Source organism: Procambarus clarkii, chromosome 91, assembly GCF_040958095.1.
Source record: "Procambarus clarkii isolate CNS0578487 chromosome 91, FALCON_Pclarkii_2.0, whole genome shotgun sequence".
NCBI lineage: Eukaryota > Metazoa > Arthropoda > Malacostraca > Decapoda > Cambaridae > Procambarus > Procambarus clarkii.
This window is the reverse complement of record NC_091240.1, coordinates 3,501,015-3,522,055: the sequence shown is the minus strand read 5'-3', so window position 1 is coordinate 3,522,055 and position 21,041 is coordinate 3,501,015. Positions and strand designations below refer to the sequence as shown.

At 42.0% G+C, this 21,041-nt stretch overlaps 2 protein-coding genes across 5 annotated transcripts in view; one reads left to right on the top strand and one right to left on the bottom strand.

Moving 5' to 3' along the window:
• The window catches only part of Syn1 (Syntrophin-like 1), a 48,301-nt gene extending 32,110 nt beyond the window's left edge, over positions 1–16,191 (bottom strand). For 2 of the 4 annotated variants that reach the window (XM_045767910.2, XM_045767914.2), the window contains exons 1-3: positions 16,118–16,191; positions 13,269–13,584; positions 10,209–10,347 (exon numbers count right to left, since the gene is read on the bottom strand). In XM_045767910.2, coding sequence (XP_045623866.1) covers positions 10,209–10,347; positions 13,269–13,562 — 433 coding nt within the window. In that variant the 5' untranslated portion in view covers positions 13,563–13,584; positions 16,118–16,191. Of the gene's footprint in view, positions 1–10,208; positions 10,348–13,268; positions 13,585–16,000 lie in introns of all 4 variants that reach the window. The other 2 variants (XM_045767911.2, XM_045767912.2) reach the window with 2 other exon arrangements.
• Positions 16,192–19,588: 3,397 nt separating this feature from the next.
• LOC123773930 (uncharacterized) overlaps positions 19,589–21,041 on the top strand; it is a 9,227-nt gene continuing 7,774 nt past the window's right edge. Inside the window, exon 1 of the mRNA XM_045767909.2 lies at positions 19,589–19,920. Within this exon, the coding sequence (XP_045623865.1) occupies positions 19,830–19,920 (91 nt within the window). The 5' untranslated portion in view covers positions 19,589–19,829. The remainder of the gene's footprint in view (positions 19,921–21,041) is intronic.

Below are 21,041 nucleotides of genomic sequence, written 5' to 3'. Positions count from 1 at the left end.
GGTTTTCAACAGGGCTATTTTGCACTTCCTGTTATGCTAGTCCATGTTCTATTTTTCCAAAAACTCTTAAGAGTTTTATTTTAAGTTAAAGTTATAAACACAACCAAATACCATAATGCCATGTAAAATGCAAGGTCAAATTTAAAGTCTTCACGTCTCATATGGAGTTAAAGGAAATTGTCAAGATTACAGTGCTTAAATTCCAGGTGTAATTAATTAAAACTACAAATAATTAATATACATCATTATTTCATAAAAGGGTATGAAACTACAAACATAAAAAATATTAACAATGTGACAGAACCAGAATAACACTTCCGTGAACGTGTACAACTAAACCAAAAATAAGCCGTTAACATTAAAAACTCAAATGTCATGATCCTCAAGAAGTAGCATCAGCACTCAGCAAGCCCAACCTGACCACCTCCGGTCTCATAACGCCAGACACAACAGCATGGTATAAGGGCTAAGCTGTGTCTCAGGAAGAACCATGGATGTCTCATATGTAAGGGGAAATAAATATGACAAGAACATGCTCTTAACAGAACAGTATAGCACAAGAAAATATTAAAAAATAATTAAGACAATACAGTATAAAGGGAAAAACTATCTATATAACAGAAGAAAATATGCAAGGTGTGAGAATGAGAAGCAAACTATTCTTCTAGAAAATAATGTGGGACTGAAAGCCCTTACGTGTGTAAGGATAACATGAAATAAGTATATGTTATTTCTTAAGAGAACAGACTGAGCAAAATAGTCATTTCAGTAATGGAGAATAGGAAAGCAAGAACCTAGCTCTTCTCCCTGACATAATAAGGATATAAAAAGCTAAAAATATTAAGTATGAAGGTAGACATAACACAAGAACATATGCTACATACAGCAGGACAATATGATGGCTAGAAATAGCTTAAATGAGCAACAAAAATAACACACAAGGAACATTTCCATGCACGGCACCAATCTGAAAGTTCTTTCATGCGTGCCACTGCAAGATGCAAGAATAATCAAAACATTACAACATAATATTATGCTGGGACATGCTCAATGCCAAGTAGGATTCTGATGCATAATTTATACCAAGCAGAAAAGTATGATGCAATAAAACCCTTGCAACAGGGAAATTTGAAACAAAAACTCAACCAAACAAAACACTACAGAATAATGTGCAATAACATACCTGTAGCATGTGCAAAATAAGCAACACACACACACACATACAATTAATACTATAAAGAGAAAGCGTGATGCACGCACACACACAACAGAAAAAGCGGAATAGTGTGTACATGACAGGGAAATGCACAAGCATATTACAGACTAAAACAAAAAATGGAACTAGAATGATGCAGCAATGTCCGGGTTGAGAACTAAAGCAAAATACTGTACATTCTTGGAAAGAGTGTCGGCACAAGACACACATGCTCTAAACCTTTATATATACATAGCACTGTAAAAGCACAACAAATGCCAGGCTGAAAAACAAATTCTATATAAGTACTAAATCACCAAGAAGAGAGGCACTGACAGACTCAATAACAGATAGCCAGCTTGGTGATGATTTAATAATATAAAAAAAAAAATTAAACAGAAATGCATGCCACAAACCTGGACACAAATGTTTGTAGGAGAGACTTGCAATGTATATTATGTTTGTACCATGCCATTCTAAAATCATACAACAATTAGTCAAGCAAAGGTAAGGCAACTATTAAAATAATACATTCTAACCAATGTATATCTTTATATAATGATTAATATACTGTATTAATACCAAAAACCACATTTATTACAGTTAAACAACATTGTTAACAACATTTACCAGCTGTTAGAAGGTAAAGACAATGAGAGCAAGAGCGACAACATTTTATTTATGTCTAACTGTATAAATTTTGCTACATCTATCATCCAACTCATCTATCTATCTTACTCTATTCCCAGCTAGCAGAGAAAACAAGTCAACAAGTTAAAAAAAAAAATATATTAAACTAAGTTTACCTCTAACTCAAGTTAGGCAAAGCAAATTAAGACCTATGATCCCATATTGTTAATAAGCTTTTCTCTCATTTACTCAGTGGAGCTTAAACCTCAACTATTAATTGCATCTTCATCCAAAATCCATTTACAGTGGTTATGACTCACAAGAAAACATTATTGTTTTAATTCTTCGGCTGCATCCCCAGTCCTTAACATATATTAAAAATTATCATCTGCAGAGTTTACATTTTTGCTTTTATCTTGAAGATAACTGGCATAAATCTTTTTTTTGCTATCACATCCTAATACAGTATATTTTACAATTTCTTGTCTGATGAATTTAGCGTACCAATTTCTCATATATTCACTGCACACCCCATTACTGGCATAAACTGCCACAATATCTGCTCTTGACTGTGAAACATTCTGACCTCCAGAGCTTGGGGGAGCCGGTCGGCCGAGCGGACAGCACGCTGGACTTGTGATCCTGTGGTCCCGGGTTCGATCCCAGGCGCCGGTGAGAAACAATGGGCACAGTTTCTTTCACCCTATGCCCCTGTTACCTAGCAGTAAAATAGGTACCTGGGTGTTAGTCAGCTGTCACAGGCTGCTTCCTGGGGGGTGGAGGCCTGGTCGAGGACCAGGCCGCGGGGACACTAAAGCGGCGAAATCATCTCAAGATAACCTCAAGATTGACAAGGACCAACAGGAACCATCCTCAATTGTCTAGGCAACAACCACTCATGAAATACTGACATTTGTCCAAGAATCCTAGAACTAACTTAGCTACCAACTAGGTGGTGAAGTTTAACCATATTAATATATACGGTTGTTGACCAGGCCACACACTAAAAAGTGAAGGGATGACGACGTTTCGGTCCGTCCTGGACCATTCTCAAGTCGATTGTGAATGGTCTAAGACAGACCGAAACGTCGTCATCCTTTCACCTTCTAGTGTGTGGTCTGATCAACATTCTTCAGCCACGTTATTGTGACTCATCGTCTGAATATATACGGTTCTTATCCACCAAATTGGTGTAGCTACCACCTTTGGGGGTGAACCTTGCACCACGCAATAACTCTAGAATAAACCAAATGACAGAGAGTAAGTCTTAAGTACTGTAAAACTAAATTTTGAGAGCATAAAGAAGGAAGTAGGAAATGTGCATTGAAAACTGTGAAACCACAAAAAGACAAGATCATGTCAGAGTACTCCTTACAGAGTGTGTGAACTATGAGGAAGGGAATAATCACTAGGGTTTGTAGATTGATGACCAGACCACACACTAGAAGGTGAAGGGACGACGACGTTTCGGTCCGTCTTGGACCATTCTAAAGTCAATTGTGACTCAATTCTCACAATCGACTTGAGAATGGTCCAGGACGGACCAAAACATCGTCGTCCCTTCACCTTCTAGTGTGTGGTCTGGTCAACATACTTTAGCCACGTTAGGGCTAAAGTATGTTGACCAGACCAGTATGTTGACCAGATTAAAGTATGTTGACTAAAGTTTGTTCTCAAAGCAGTGCTTTTATTGGTATTAAAAGCATAACATTATCTCATCGTATACAGTAATTGTTAAAAAAAAATAAAAATACTCCTCTAGGTGTATTACACACACTCAAACTTGGCCATAAATGATGAATAAAAAGTAAAGCACATGCAAGTGCAAAAATTCAAAATATCTCCTAAGTGCATGCATATAATGCCCTTGCAAGGAACAAGATAACCAAGCAATTTTTGGTAACCCAGTGTTCAGTATCCTGTCGCCCCCCCAACCATGTGCTCTCCCAGCACATTATGCACAGAACAGACCCGGTCACAACGTCTATTACATATACATCACCATCACAGCACGCATCTGCAGACTCCTCCAGTGACAAATACCCTTTCAAAAGCTCAAAATTAATTAAAACAGATACGCCAAATGGTATCAGTAAAGGTTAATTGTCTTAATGTTCTTTTCACTTGTATAAATAAATATAGGCATGATGTGATTATGGAAAAAACCAGCGTTGAATGTAATGAAATGCTATTTTCTGGACGAGCCCTGGAGGCTCCCTGAAGCTATCCAAACTGATCTGTGCTATATTAGTTTGATATCGTCAGTCCCGGGAGTTCTATGCCTACCGGGAACCATGAGCCAGAACCTGGCCCCCTCAGAGAGGTGCAGGGAGCAATGGCCATATGAGCACTCTACATTTAGAGTATTGTCATGTCTGCCATCAACTGGGGAGGGCACCCAGAAAGATAGGGAACTAATACAAACCCCCAACTGGTAAAAATTGTAACCTAAGTCCGAACAGAGCCAAGGAACTCCCCCAAAAGAAAACAAACAAGCAAATAGTCATCCAACTAGCGCCCGCTCGTTAGCACCCTCCCCCCGCCCCGAATGAGGGGAAGGGAAGCTTGCTAAGGAGAACTGGGAGCCCACCACCCCAGTTCGTAGAATGATGAAAACCGCTGACCGGGAATTAGGGTGGGTTTCAGGAAGTCTCCAGGGCACACCCAGAAAAAGGTCTTTCATTATATTCAACGCTGGTTTTCTGTGGGAAGCCCCGTTGGCTCCCTGAAGCTAATTACCCACAGATAAATAAAATGAGGGATTTACCCAGGAGGCGGCAGCACTGCAGGCCTCATGACGAAGACGAGACTCCAGGCCGTGGCAGACAACCCAAGGCCACACAAGGCTGGAGAGGGCATGGAACATTCCCCAAATATCTGACAGCCAGGACCCTGCTCGATTTCCAAAACCCCCATGCCCGAATGTCAACCCTAGACATATTCCCAAAGACAGCAGTGAGAGCAGAATATTTCCTCACATCATGGACACGAGGGTAGACCAATGGCTGGCTGGACTTAATAACCCTGCAGACAACCCGAGACACACGAGCCCTGGAACAGGGAACCAGGAAAACCGGATCAACCCAGAACGCGTCGACTGTTTCCCAAGCAGTGGCCCGCATGTAGCAAAATAAAGTCACCACCGGACACAAAACATTATGCACCCCCCAGCTGAACCAACCAAGCATCAACAACCCATGGACTCCTCCGGAAGTCCGCCATCTCATTCTTCTAAAGAAAAGGAGAGGGCTGCAAATGAATAAAAGAGCCCCCAGGACCAAATGAGCAGAACCCCCTGTGCCATAGCAAGAGCATGACGCTCCCCAACCCTACCCCCAGAGGCCAAGAGGAACCACAGAAAGACTCCCGTGTTTGGACACCAAGTAAGCAGCGCCTTAAACCAAGGTAGAGCTGGCCAACATGGGGTCAGGAGAAGCACCATCCCTCTGATAGGATTCGAGCAGAACCCAAAACAACAGCTGGGCCAGGGAATAAAGGTACATATTACCTTTAAAAAAATCCTCCCTACCCGGGGCAAGACGGGAAGACCTAAACCCCTGATGTACCCCAAGGGCGAGAACAACACCAAGTGACGAAGCCTTCAAATGGGGAAGACACCCTAACGTCCCAGGGAAGATAACCCTGCAATGCAAGGGAAGTACTTACTGGGCACCTAGGGAAGAAAGCCCTAAGCACATGCAGTTCAGCGTACAAAGAACACCTGTCCACCACACCACACACAGCTGGCAAAGCCACAAACACAAATGCCAGTCAGTAAAGTGAGGTCAAAGGAAACGTATTGACACCAGGCACATCAGTCTACGAACTGTGGTTGTGGGCTGCTGGCACCCCTGAGAAGGCTTCCCCTCTCCCCTTATGGGGGAGGCACCAACGAGCGGGCACATTAGTTGGACGACGATTTGCTTGTTAGTTTGTTTTCTTTTGGGGGAGGGGCGGGGAGTGCCTTGGCTCTGTTCAGACATATGTTATAATTTTTACCAGTTGGGGTTTTGTATTGGTTCGCCTCTCTTTCTGGGTGCCCTCCCCGGTCGATGGCAGACATGACAATACAGTACTCTAAATGTAGTGCTCATAATGGCCATTGCTCCCTGTGCCTCTCTGAGGGGGGCCAGGTTCTGGCTCGTGGTCCCCGGTAAACACAGAGCTCCCGGGACTGATGACACCAAACTAATATTGCACAGATCAGTTTGGATAGTTTCAGGGATGTTTTCTCCCAAGTGTATTACTTATGTTCAAGTTAGGCCTAACACTGCTGGGGTTGAGGTTCAGCAGGTTATACAAATTTTAAATAAAGAATATATGAATACCAGACAAAAATTCCATAACCTTTTTCTTTAACATATTTGCCGTTGTATAGGATGCAAGTTTTTACTCCATCAACAACTGGGAATATATTGTAGTTACACGCACAAAACCACATTTTTCCCCTACAAAACCACTTAAAACTCACTTTCAATACATGTATGATCATATATATGAATATTGTGTTATTCCACAAAACACATTTTTAAAATAGGTGCGTATTATATGCTGGCAAATACGGTACAGATTCAGCATTGTAACCAAATAAAACAATGATGCATCAAAGAAACATCATTATCCTTCAACCTCACATACCAATTATAACCTTAAGACACAAAGTATTATTCTAATTTTCAACAAGGAGATGCTTCACATGACTAACATACAGTACGTAAATAACAATAAAGAAGAAACATTTGCCAAATTCCAACTGAAAACTCTACAGCATGAGGTAAATTCTGTTTGCAGACGAGGAGGCACAATAAAGTGACTGAAATATATTGACCAAACCACGCACTAGAAAGTAAAGGAACGACGACGTTTCGGTCCGTCCTGGACCATTCTCGAGTCGATAATGACTTGAGAATCGACTTGAGAATGGTCCAGGACAGACCGAAACGTCGTCGTCCCTTCACTTTCTAGTGTGTGGTTTGGTCAACATAAATTCTGTTTCCTATATTCAAAGTACACTGGCAAATGTCAAACTTCTCAAAAACACTGTACTGTACTATGATAAGGAGTCTCATAATTTGGATTATTCTGGAGAAAAAAAAAACAATATTTGCCTAAATATATCATTCTAGCCTAACATGGTCAAGCAACAATCAATACAATATTTTGTTGAACCATACTTAGAGACATATTCTGAAAATATGATGTATATCTCTATACAATGTAATTTCAAAGCTAATTCTGGTAAATTATATGAAAACAGTGGTATTAATACTATTCATTTCTATGGCACCCATACCAGGTCCCCAAGATTCATCTGTCTCCTACTGGAAATTAGGACCACAATTTAGCTCACAGTGAGAAGAGGGAGAACTTAGATATCGATATACTAGTATTCCTAAAGATGTGAAAACTCACGAGAAATCATAGATGCCACAAAACATGTGAATGCTTGAAGGGAATTACACACCCCAAGTGGTAAAAACCTTAACCTAGGGTATATACCCTAACTGTGATGAGCACGACTGTCCCTAGATGGCAGCCCAGGTCACTCAGTCCCAGTCAGCCCACCCTCTCGCTCTGGAGCTACTCGTGCCAAACCCACAACTCACTAACCCAGTAGGGAAGAAAGGAACTAAGCTTCACAAACTTGCAATGCATATGTAGGCTGGAGAATGGCTGGAGAAGAAAGCATGAGGTAGAAAGATGTCAGTTATATATGCCAAATACCAATGTACAACACAAGCCAGTGAGGAGGAGGAGGAACATCCAACAAATAACACAAGGCCAACTCCTAGTAGGACTGCCAGAAGGTCTAAGCCTGGAGCATATTGGCAACAAAAGCAGTCAAAGCAGCAAACTTCCACGCATTATAAGTGCGAGAATACACACAGTTGGCTAGCTGAACCAAACCATATAACAAAAAATTTGGAAAAGGTGGGCCTTAGAATGGATTGTTTGAAACATGATTAGTAAACAATGGATCCACAACAAGAAAAGGCGAGTAGTGAGTAAATAATGCCCTACTGAAACCACAGGACAAAACATAATGCATCCCAGGCAGGACAAACCAAGCACCAATAACCAAAGGGCCCCAATGAAAAGCAGAACTCTCATTCTTAGCCAAGATTTTAAGAGATGGCTTCAGGTGAAGAAAATTACAGTATTTCCTGGACCAAAGGAGTTAAACTCGTGCTTCCAACAAAGAGCATGAAGCAAAAACCCAAGAGCAAGGGAGAAACCACAGGCAAGGACAAAAATTTCAATATATCGTCCAAAGGTTAAGACAGCCACGGGAAACGGTAAGTCAGAGCTGAAAAATGCTCCAGACAACCAGAAAAAGGGAGGGAGATGATACATCCATCCCCCAAACACCAGTGAGAAGGATACTAAGTTACAGTAGCCAATTAGGCAATAAATGGCAATCCACGACAGAAAAGACAGATGCCGAAGAGAGAGGAACAGCTAGAAGGTTTCTATGGCACAGTGTTAGCCCACTCGCCCTGTACCTTATGAGCAATATCATAAGGTACAGAGCCCTGGGCAGTGAGGCTCAACTGGGCATTGTTCCTTAATTATCCACTCATGTATAAAAAAAAGTAACACCAAAAGATCCACCACTTGACTCTCATACAAACTCCGCATGTGATGATTAATGGAGAGCCTCAAACAACCGAGGTAGAATGTTCTGTTGAACCTCCGGGATCCAGGTGAAATGCACCTACCGTAAATGCCTCACAATTCAGAAATGGAACTGCATATATCTGTAGCTGTTAGTTCTATGTAAAGAAACAGACCACTTGCAGTCAGCCGAACACTTCACAAGGCCACAGGGAACAAGAGACCATCTGCTAGAATGATCAATATGTCTTGAATGTAAACCACTCTGAGGAATAATTCGTGAAAAGCAAGAAATGCAGCTATCCTCACAATCACGCTGCACATGGGAACATAACACATTACTCACTTAATGAGGCAGAGAACCACTGGGGCACAATCAACATGGAGAGCAGAGCCCATCAGAATACAGATTTATTGAGTGCCATTCAAAACACCAAGGAAGTCAAAGCCGACCTAACCAGTCAGTCAACAAGCAAGTCAAAACCGACCTTTGCAACAGGTGTTGCAAAAATCTGAAAGGCAAAGCCTCGTCCAACATAGCACAGGCACACACCTGGGGATAAAAGGACCCTTGAACCTAACAGGCCAGATAGATTTACATTCCATTGAGGTCTAAAAACTCCAAAACACACCCTGGTACAGAATCAGATGGGGAAGCCATAACATGGTCAATAACATATGCAAGATAAAGAAACTCCTTAAAGACGAGGGACACTGGCTACCCATACTGACACATGGATGGCAGGCAGGCCAAGTGCAGGGAAGGGCTCAGCGAACAAATACAAAACCCCATTCAATACCAACTGGTGAGTGAAAGAAAATAGGATCACTAAAAAGTCACACATGCAACACCAGTGTGCTCTCAGCTAAAGAGTAAGGCCCCAACATGCACCAGGAGTTGAACCGAGCACAATAAGCAGTCATCTAATGCATAGAAGCACAGTTTTACAATTTGTTACAATAATAACTTGTTTTTTAAGACTGTCTTGCAACATCTACAGGTCCTACAGTGAAGAACAAGTCTCATGGAATGTCCAGAAATGGGATGACTCAACAGAAGTCAACCTGTGGAGGAGAAAGCCTCAACGTCTCAGAGCAGGTACCTCTAATGAGGTACCAGGAAATGCAAGGAGACTCCACAGAATATAACCCAGACCCCAGTTGGAGTTTAAGGGAATGCTGGAACACACAATATGAGTAGCATAAGCACAATCATGAAGAAGAGAATGAAAGAAGCAAAGCAATAGCTCCAGAGAGAACAATCATTCCACTGAAAGCATAAACTTGTCAACAGGCCTCACAGAGACAGTAGCTGAGTGAGTGGATCAAGGTGGAAGAGTGAGGAGGTAGGCTTGCTTGGACTATGGGTGATCTGGGCTTTCATCTAATGTTGATTGAGCACATCACAGTCAGATTAATTACCCTAAGGCAATAATTATTTGCCTTGTTTACCTCGGGGTTTCTAATTTCCTATAAACAGTCATGAGCTTTCATGCCTAAGCTTTCTGCAGGAGATTTTCCTTGGTATTGAGTCAATCTCTAATCCCAGGTGCCCTTCACCTTGTAAAGTGAACCATATTCTGTACTGGCTTTAGAGGCTGGTATGTGGAGCTAAGGCTTGGAAGAACCAGTGCATGGGTATAGCAAGCTACCGAGAAGATTCTCCGAGAAAAATTTGGAAATTTCTCCATAGCTGCAGAAAAATCTAACTATATACTGTACATTTAAAATTATTTTAAACAAAACATTCAGTAGCTCAAGGCATTACCTTCAAGTGTGACAACTTTCCCAGCCCTCTTTAGAGCACGCACCGCTTCATCATGTGTAGCCTCCTTCAGATCCTCCCCATTGACAGAGAGAATAGCATCTCCTACGTACAGATTCTCAGTCAAGTCAGCTGCCATACCCTTAATTAAAATTCACAAAACATAAGTTATTAACATCAGTTTCTCATCAAGACCACAAGAAACATTTTGTACATCTAAAATGAAAACAATTGACGTGCAGGAAAGTAACAGCCCCACAGCTCTTCGTCCCCTGCAATAAAATGGTGAGGAGACAGAGCTAGGAAATTATATGACACATCTTCTTGCCCCTTTAACAGCAAAAGAAAGTTTCAGTTTTATTCAGTCTGTTGTGGAAGAGGTTGTGTGAATTGTATATTTTCTTTGAAACTTCTAGTTAGAGAAAGCCTAAAAAATTGGATGGGAAAAATAATAACATGGTTCTGGATGAAGACAATGAGCATGTAAAGAAATCTGCGGAGAGCAATGAAAAATGAATGAGGTTAATGAATTGCTGTTAAATTGCAGTGAAGGCTTTATATAAAAAGAAATAAAGCATGAACACTAAAGTGACTGGTTTGATATAAATGAAAGAATATGCTAATGTCAAGTAATGTTACTATAGCTGTTTACTATTTAAATAGATGTGGTTATGGGGGGTCACAGTACAAGTATTAGAGAATGGTATATGCTTTGTGTATGACAGTAATACCAAATTAAATGTACTGCATAACAGATTCTGAAATTCTCCTAGGACACGTTAAGAGAGAGATGTAGATTTATTACAATTTTCTCATTTATGTGAATGTACTTTAATATATTTAAAAGTACAGTAAATGAATGTGAGGGGGGAATATCATGTAGAAATAGCCAATTTAAAAAGGTAATAAATCTAAATAATAAGCTGAGAGTATAGCTAGTTAGGTATACAGCAATGTAAATCCTGATATGCAAATGGAAAGTGACTTGGAGGGCTGCATGAATGAATCATTGTACCATCCATCACATTGAAAGGATGTAAAATACCGAGTATGTAAGGTTATATCTTGAGATGATTTCAGGGCTTAGCGTCCCCGTGGCCCGGTCCTCGACCAGGTCTCCTTTTTGCAACACACCCTCAGGAAGCAACCCGTAGCAGCTGTCCAACTCCCAAGTACCTATTTACTGCTAGGTATCGGGGCATTAGGGTGAAAGAAATTTGCTCATTTGTTTCCGTCTCCACCGGGGATCGAACCCAGAACCTCAGGGACTATGAAACCGAAGTGCTGTCTACATAGCTGTCAGATTTAAGAGTAGGTCACAATAAGTAAAGCAAGTCACAATAATGTGACTCAAAATTTGACACCAAACCCAAACATATGAAAAAAAAAAAGGAAAGTAACAACATTTTAATCCACCCGGGAAATGATTTGATAAGGGTCCAGAACATAGTCACTTTCTTTTCTTTCCGTGTGTATGTGTGTGTGTGTGTGTGGGATGGATGTCCACGTCAGTATTACATGTAAAATATAAGCATGCCACAAGCAGGAACAATCATGTTAAGAGCAACAGAAATGGATACCATGAAAAGCATAGATAGAATAAGTAATAATAATAGTATGAAATTATTTACTCAATTCAGCCTCGGAGCAATACAATGTAGTGAAAAACGCACAAGTAACAAACCAGCTATGCTTACTAATAAGGTAGATTCACATACAAAATTTACATGATATGTTTGTAACACTATGTGCTTCCCGAGATGTAGAGCACGTGTAATGTTTCTTATGAAGTATAACAAAATTAAGATATAAAAACTATGACAAGATTGTTGGTGTAATAAAGCTCTTTATTACAGCAGTACTTAATAAAGTAGTGCATGAAGAAATATACGTACAAAAATACTTTGTACAGTACATGAAGGATGACTCGTAATACTAATTAGTGTGTTGAAAAGTCATGGTCATGCTGAATGCATTAACCTTGAGGGTAGTGATAATAGAAAGCCAAGAAACAGAAGGCAGATATAGCACGTAAATATAAAGTTTGAATGTGAAAAATATACAAGGATTAGTAATGAATACGATTGAATGTATGTATATTATTAGAATTGTATAGCTTATTATTAGAAAAGAAAGAGAGATGGACATTTAAACTTTTAACAACTCTCAAGAAATACCACGTTTCACACCTGGGTTCATACAGTAGCTGAGCTATCATTGAAAACGATTTGCTGTAAATTGAGCGGTGCTACCAAGTTTGAACAGTGCAGTAATGAAAAAGAAAAGGCATCACTTGACTTCTTTTTCTATATTATGCCTACCTCCTCACTCCCATAAAAGTATAATAATCATTAGACAGGGTAATGATGCTCCTCATCCTTCTAGGACATCCTCATTTTGTGAGGGGGGGGGGAGGGAATTATCAGAAGGTGCAAAACCACCACGACTATATAGCACTTGGAAGGGATCACGATAAAGATTTAGGATGAGATGGAGGGGAAAGGAATGGTGCCCAATCACTTTGACGGTAGGGGGATTGAACGCCGACCTGCATGAAGCGAGACCGTTGCTCTTCCATCCAGCCCAAGCGGTTGGTTTGTGAGGGCGAGTGTCAGTGAGACACCTGGATTAAGGGGATTACATTTACATTTAAAACAAAACAAAATTATTCATTATTATATAACTAATAATAGCTCACAAGTAAACATTCACATGTTAATTTGTATATCATTAACAAACAAATTAAGAAACACGCCCCTCTAACTACTAAAAACATGCATGCATATGCATAATGCATTGTGTATTATTGAGTTTATTTAATATAAACTATGTACCTGCTAATAAATCACTACAATAATATGTTATACCTGAAATATACACAGTGTAAATAACAATTATTATTATAAATATAATTATTATTAACCAGGCCAATTAGAGATACATTTGCAAAAACAAATACTTCTCATTCTTTATCTTTTCGTTTTTGATTAGACGTACCACAGAAGATATTATGAGCAGCAGACATGATTACAAAGCTGCAATAAACTGGCATTAATTATTTACCTTGAAAATTTTAGATATGAGGATTGGCATCTTGTTCTCCCTGCCACCTTTAATGGAGATACCAAGGCCATTATTATCAGACTTGCAGATCTGGACAACTCGTTTTTGACTTGCAATTGGCTCGGGAACATCACTTGGTGCACTTTCTCCATCAGAGCCTTGAAGATTATTGAGTTCATCCAGGTCAGTGAGTGTGACAAACAGATGGTCGGCCTCGAGGGTGAGACGTGCTTGGTGCCATACGCCTCCGACCCCCCCAACGAGGACCTCCGTGTTACCCACCTTCTCTCCCATAATTATCTAGACGTCACATCACCTTAAAATATAAAAAACTTAATGAAGACTACACAAGGTACCGAATCTTATGAAATATAATTAGGTACTGTATTAACATAAACTATAAAGTACAGAGGGCTTCTGGGTAATTTATATGACAGATGTGGGCTCACCAGATTGTTTTAAATGTAGCCTAGACATGGTGTATAGAAGTGAGTTTGGATGAATATTGAAACTCACTCATAATACAGTAGCATAATATAATAATCATGCTACTGCAACATAGCCCAACAGCTGCATCCAGGTTCCTGGTATACAGAGTTTCACTTCAATGAGAGTTTACTGTACCACTATCTATCGCAACACAGGAAAAATCAATGTTGAATGTAATGAAATACCCTGTTCCAGTGGGTCCTTAGATACTCTATGGCTTAACTTTGGTACTACGAAGCCTTAACCCAACATATTAGTCCCACGAGACCTATCTATCATCTACCAGTAGCCAGAACCATAATCTGGCTCACAACGAGGCAAGTGGAGCAGGAGATAAAAGAGATCAACCAGAAAACTAGAGGAAACCCATCAGAGAGGAGAGGTGCAACAAAATAAATGACTGCTTTGAAGGAAATTATAACTACTGGGTAAACAATGCAAATGATCTTGGTCAAGGTTAAATACCCAGACTTTGATGAGTCTGAACACCATTAGATGTGCGTCCAAGTCACTTGAAGCCTCAGCCAGACTGTCTCTTTGCTCTGGAGCAACTTTTTTAAAACTTCTTAAAACCACAGAATGGAGATAAGAAATCACTGAAAGCCCACCAAAAAAGGGCATTTCATTATAATTTAACACTTGATTTGTGGGAGGGACCCTTCAGAAAAACAATGGGGAATTGGCATCTACATGACTTATTTTAGACTTCATGTGATGTGGAGATGCAGAACAACCGTGGACATCTTCAAGAGAAAACTGGACTGTTTTCCAAGAGAAGTTCCGGATCAGCCGGGCTGTGGAGGGTATGTGGGCCTGCGGGCCTGCGGGCCGCTCCAAGCAACAGCCTGGTGGACCAAACTCTCACAAGTCAAGTCTGGCCTCGGGCCGGGCTTGGGGAGTAGAACAACTCCCAGAACCCCATCAAGCAGGTATCAAGCAGGTATCAAGCAGGTAATCTGGTGGTAGTCATGTGCATCACAGTCAGGGTATTTACCCTGCAACAAATATAATTTGCCTCTTTACTTAGGGATGCCTAATTTCCTTCACACTTATGTTGTGCCTATACTTCTGGTGGTCTTTTCCCCAGTTTTATGGTTGCTCTCTTTTTTTCCCCTGTTCACTCATCTTATAGTCGGCCAGATTTTGGTCCTGACATCTGGTGAGAAGAGATGGGTCTTGGAGGTGATGTGTTGGGACAAGGCTTGGTGGTACCAACAACCCAGCTGCTCAGCACCTCATGCAACAACTTATCTTGTTGAAGCCACGTTGGCCTCATTCTCAACTAACAATCGAGGATCCCAGGTTTGATTTCTGGGCGGGACCGAAATGGTTGAGCACATTCCCTTTTACCTAATGCTCACCTAGCATTAAATAGGTACCTGGGGGTTTGGCAACTTATGGGGCTGCATCCCGGGATGGGTCAGTACCCTGAAGTTTGATCTTGGGATACCTCGATACAAGCCTAAAGTATATATATATATCAAGCTCAGTGAGCCACAATGTAGGACTGAAAACAGGAGATACTTTTTCACCCAGAGGGTTATAAACTCACAGAACTGCCTACCACAGAAGTTGTAAATGCCAAAATTGTATTGAATTTTAAAACCCAGCTAGAAAAATCATCAGGACAACTGGAGGTACTTTTGACAAGCCACCAGCTTCCTGGCTTTGTTGAAACCACTAGAGTGTAAGTGGCCCTCGAGTAAATTCAGGTAAATATATAAATACACAGGCTTTCTGTCCCTGACAAAATGAATTAATATAACTAATACTTTTCCTCAGTCCATCCCACTCACACATCACCCCCCCCCCATTGTCTTGTACCTATTTTCTACCCATAAGTCCTCAGTAACAAACCCCTCCCCCTCACCCCTCAGAGTGATTATCTCATCCCCAGAGACATCACCCCATTCCCAGAGGCAGACATCACCCCTTTTAGGGACATCACCCCTTTTTTACAGAGGCATCACCCCCATTCCCAGAGGCAGGCATCACCCCTTTCAGGGACATCACCCCATTCACAGAGGCAGACATTACCCCTTTCTGAGGCATCACCCCTTTTCACAGGAACATCACCCCTTTCCCAGAGGCATCACCCCCTTCCCCACAAGTGCCATCCCCTTCCCAAGAGCAGCAGCAGCAGCCCCTCCTCCCCCCCGGATCAACCCCTACCCAAAGAGGAGTGGTGCCGTCCGTTGGCACCTCTGTGCTGGCCCAGGCACCCGTGCTGGCCCACCACTCACCTGGCCCTCCATACCTCTCAGGCCTACCCTCACTCGTGCTCTCAGGGGCCCCAGCCCCCCCAGCTCGCCCCCTGGGCCTCTTACACCACGTAAATTGATACAACCTTGAGCACTCACTCGGGGTTTGGATTCTCGGCCCCACCAATAACAAAGTTGCGTTCGACATACAAGGAAGTGGGTTTTTGTACTCGTGTTTCTGGCAAGGTCCTCTATGTGGCCACATTTTATAGCCTCTAAATATTGATATGAGATTTAATTTTTGCAAGTGTAATTACCCTTGTAAATTAGGCTTTTGTGGAATGATTAACAAGTGGCTTGTGAGTGAAGGTTGGCCGTGTCTAACATCTCGACGTTCGAGTCCGTTTAAAGGATTTGGAAATATTTCTCAAATGGTTGTATATTAATTTAAAAAGCATAAAGAAACATCATTTACATTTTATATTGGCACTAAACTTTGTTTTTAATGTCTCAAATGGTTTCTGATTTGGATTATATTAAGTTACACAGGGTTTCAGTTGCAGAGGTGAAGCCATTAGCCCAGGCGTCGAGACGGGGTCAGACCCCGGCGCTTAGGGAGGGGGCGAGAAGTGCCTCTAAATGTAGGACTAAACTGATCATTTCCTCTCGCTCAGGCAAAGCTGATTTCTCTCTAGCTACAACAAGCAGTTGTCACGCCCCCAACTGCTTGTCGTAAGGAGTTGTGAGGGGCCACCAGCGGCTACCAACACCCTTAACCGGAGTTGGGCGAACCCAAGACTCGAATGCCGGACGGCTCGAGGGATGAATTATTTACTGGAGTGTGGAATGAGTGGCCGGCTGTGTATGCCTGCCTCATTGTTCACTGCTCCAGCGGGGGGATAATATCCTCCCACACCAGCCATAGCTACCACACATAGTACTACATGTCTATCTTTAGCCCACACCTCACATATCTCACGCATAACTTGATTCACTGACGTCTTAAACCTAATGTCAGAGGCTACCACCTGCAAGGATATCTATTTATATATACAGTTATGAATTCATTCGAATAAGTACTTAATTCGTGTACATTTGTCGTTGTAGAGTGCTTGAGGCTTTATTCCTTAATGTATATAATATTAGTAAACACCGAAATTGTGAGTGGGATTATGTTACAATGCCCCTTTAATACACATTTTTTCAGAGTCAATGTTATACTTAATACGAAGAAACGCATATTACTGTTTCATAACAAAATATAGCTATCTCGCCACTGTCTCAAATGCACCGTAGAGTATAATGTATTAGAAATTTTAATAAGTTTCCTGGCCACAGTCATGTATGCTGTGAACTATGACAATCCGTGTTGATGAAATATGTTTTTATTTTCTTTGGAAGGCGTCAATAATGGCACTCAACAGCGCTAGTGTTGAAAAAAAGGCTTTTTAATTTAGATAATTTATATTACCCCCCCCCCCATATACTGTAGCTGTGAATGGTAGAAAGGTTACAAAGGGACATAATTGGATCCTAATCTGAACTTCAAAGTTACATAGTCTTGATCTGCTATAGTTACAGAGAGAGAGAGAGAGAATATAGCGTTCAGCTCACAATACTGTATCACTGTATCACCGTCCACTGTATCACTGATAATACAAGAGACCAATATACATATTCACCTTTTAACACACACACACCACCAGCACGAACTGTAGCGGAGAAAACGGCACTGTTAAACATGAAACTAAAAGCTAGCGTTTCCTTGAGAGGAGTGAGCTCGTTGAAGGCGGAGTGTGCAAGACAAGAGTGAACACGGGGCCACACCGCACGACACCTCCCTCCAAGGGCTGAAAAATACACTATATATTCAAGCCACCGCCGCCGCCGCCGCAGTGCAGGGAATAGCAAAGCACTTTGGCTTTCACTCTTCACTTGGCCGTCAACATAAATTCGCAACCTGGTTACAAAGGCCGCATTTAACTTTGATTATAGTTTCACGCACTATAGGTTTCTGCTACACCCGGCAAGGTGGGCGTCGGCCAAATAAATTTGCAGGGATCTTAGAGATGAAATCGTTGATGTCATATTTATAAGAGAGGTGATAGTGAAGAGATGATAGTGACATCTACTACTTCACTGGGGGTGGGGGGAGAAATGACACCGGTTGAACTGTGTGGAGATTCACACTAACTGCATTAAGGGGGCAGGAATGACACCGACTGTACTTGGGAACGAGGGAGACAGGTATGACATCTTCTGTACTAGGGAGGGGGGCAGTAGGAATGACTATACCACTTACTACACTAGAGAAGGGCGAGTGATATCTGTGCCTGCACTAGGAGGAGCATTACTAACAACAGCAGGGAGGGAAGAAGAGCATTACCTACTTCTACACGAGGGCTAGTTCAAGTACTTCCACCTGCGCCAGGGTTAGAGAAGTAGTGCTTCTTACGCTTGGGGAGGAGAAGTGGCATTCCTTTCTTCGCTAGAGGAGGAGAAATGTAATTTATACAAACACTAGGGTAGGAATGGCAAAATCTACTTTGCTAGAGGTAGACTAGTGGCACCTTGTCTACTCCGGTTAGAATGAGTGGGACCTCCTGCTTCGTCGGAGGTATGGTGTCTTCTCCACCCCCCAACCACCATAGTTGTGGAGTGGCAGACCCTCCTCCTCGACAAAGGCTGGGGCGGGGGTGGAGTAGAAGCCTCCCACCATCTCCTCAAAGAGACACTAAAGGGGCACCTTGCCGACCTCAGCACGGGTGAAAGGTGACACGTGTTTTAACACTGATCCTTCCTGTTTTTAATGACCATACCTCTCCTGCCCACCTGTTGCTTCGCTTGTGTTGCTTCACAACACTTGTGGCTCGCTTGGCGCTGGCTCACAACACTTGTGGCTCACTTGGCGGGGCTCACAACACTTGTGGCTCGCTTAGCGCTGGCTCACAACACTTGTGGCTCACTTAAGGGCTAAGTGGGGAAGGGGGTGATGAAAGCGGTTGAGATACAAGGTAGCATCCTACCTCATAAGATGCTAACTTGTACCTTAGCAAAACACGATGTCAGTGGGAAACTGAACTTGGTCGCTTGTGCGGCAAACTATTCTCAATGTTTCTTCAATTGATAAATTTCCCATGATGGATTTTCAGTATGACCTAATGTGTTTTCTCATCTGCTTATATGTTTAGCTGGTACCAGTGTGAACCAGAGGGGAGGAGGAGAGAGAGAGAGAGAGAGAGAGAGAGAGAGAGAGAGAGAGAGAGAGAGAGAGAGAGAGAGAGAGAGAGAGAGAGAGAGAGAGAGAGAGAGAAAGAGAGAGAGAGAGAGAAAGAGAGAGAGAGAGAGAGAGAGAGAGAGAGAGAGAGAGAGAGAGAGAGAGAGAGAGAGAGAGAGAGAGAGAGAGAGAGAGAGAGAGAGAGAGCAGACACAGACAGACAGATTTCTGTTTTTTTTTACCATGTTTGCCGTCTCTTTTTCCGAGTCTGTTATTACAAATAATAATGAAACTAAATCAGCAACCAATGACACACGAGGAGTGTGATAACCAAATGTTATCGTAGATAACGGGAAAAAATTGGCTTCCTTGCTATCTCATATCTTATCGATACAATCCTGCAGCGAGTCGCTGGTCTCAGTGTCGCTTCAGACTGACTTTGGTTCACAGGTGAACGAAAAAAGGAAGGACACTGTACCCCATCTTCCGTTCCGCGAGCTTTTAGAGTCCGAGGCAGGGACGGAGGCCCGATACGCGAAGCCAGCCACCTCTCGGGAATTATATCGAGGAGCGAAGTCGAAGAGCGAAGTCGAGGAGCGAGATCGAGGGGCAAAAGGCGAGATCAAAGAACCAGTGTAGAAGGCGGTACTCGCCATGGATCTGCGATGGCCAGGGTGCATCGTCTTCGTCGTTGGAGCGCTTTACCTGGTGCTTGGGGTGTGCCCTCTGGCCCAGGCCATTGGAGGTATGTATTGGTGTGGCCACGATGGCCCGAGTGTGGTGTGATCAACATGGCCTAGATACGGTCCATCAGGGTTGAAGTTTATCTCAAGATAGCTCGTATATGTTTTCACTAGATGGTCGTAAGACTACCGATGTGTGCTACAGCGAGGTAGAGGACAGCCTGGGAGTGCCCTGAGACGACCTTGGTGTCCTAGAATGTCCCTGGACAGTCTGGGGGCTACAATAACCAGGATGTGTCCTAGTGAGGCACAGGACGATACTGTGTGTACAATGTGTCCAGAGTTTTGCATATGCATTACAATGGCCTTGATGCGCGAACCTCAACACTACATACGAACACAAGTGATCATAACAACGATCTCAAAAAAATATTACAAATTAAACTACAACGAATGGAAATTATTTTTCATCTTGGCATGCTTTCGGGTTTTCACCCTTCATCAGGGATAACATAACACTGAGTGGAAGACAAGACGAGGAAGCAGCCTTAAGAACAAGAGAAGGGCAGAAAAGGGTGATAAAAGAGAGAGGAGGAGGAGGAGGGAAGAGAGCGGATGTCTACACAACAGAAAATGGAACTGGAGCGGAATAAGACGTATACAATTATATAATATTATATATAAATATAAATGTGTACATATTGGTGTATATTTGCAGCAGGTTTTCATGTAGACATGTTTCATTGAATATGACTGCATATTCCGTGTTGATTATTTTCTTGTTTAAGGCTTTGTCCATCTAACAAGTGCTGTTGCGTCTTTGTTTAAGGATGTTATTATTTTAGACTAAGCTACTCGAAACAAAAAGTTACAAGTAGCACGGGCTATGGTGAGCCCGAAGTGGACTTACCTGGCACAGGAGATGTGCTGTTTAATTGGAAGATTTCTCCAAATGTCATATTTAGTCAAGGTTTACTAAAACAACAAAAATGAACTGTAATGTATTATACTTATTAAAATTTACACATTTCGAACCTACAAGGTTCATTCTCACGTGATATTTTGTTGTAAATGAGATGTTCCTTAATGTCTCGTCATTCCCCACTTGAGAACGAACCTTGTAGGTTCGAAACTGTCTAAAATTATACTAAGTATACCACTGAACATTATGATAATACGGCAT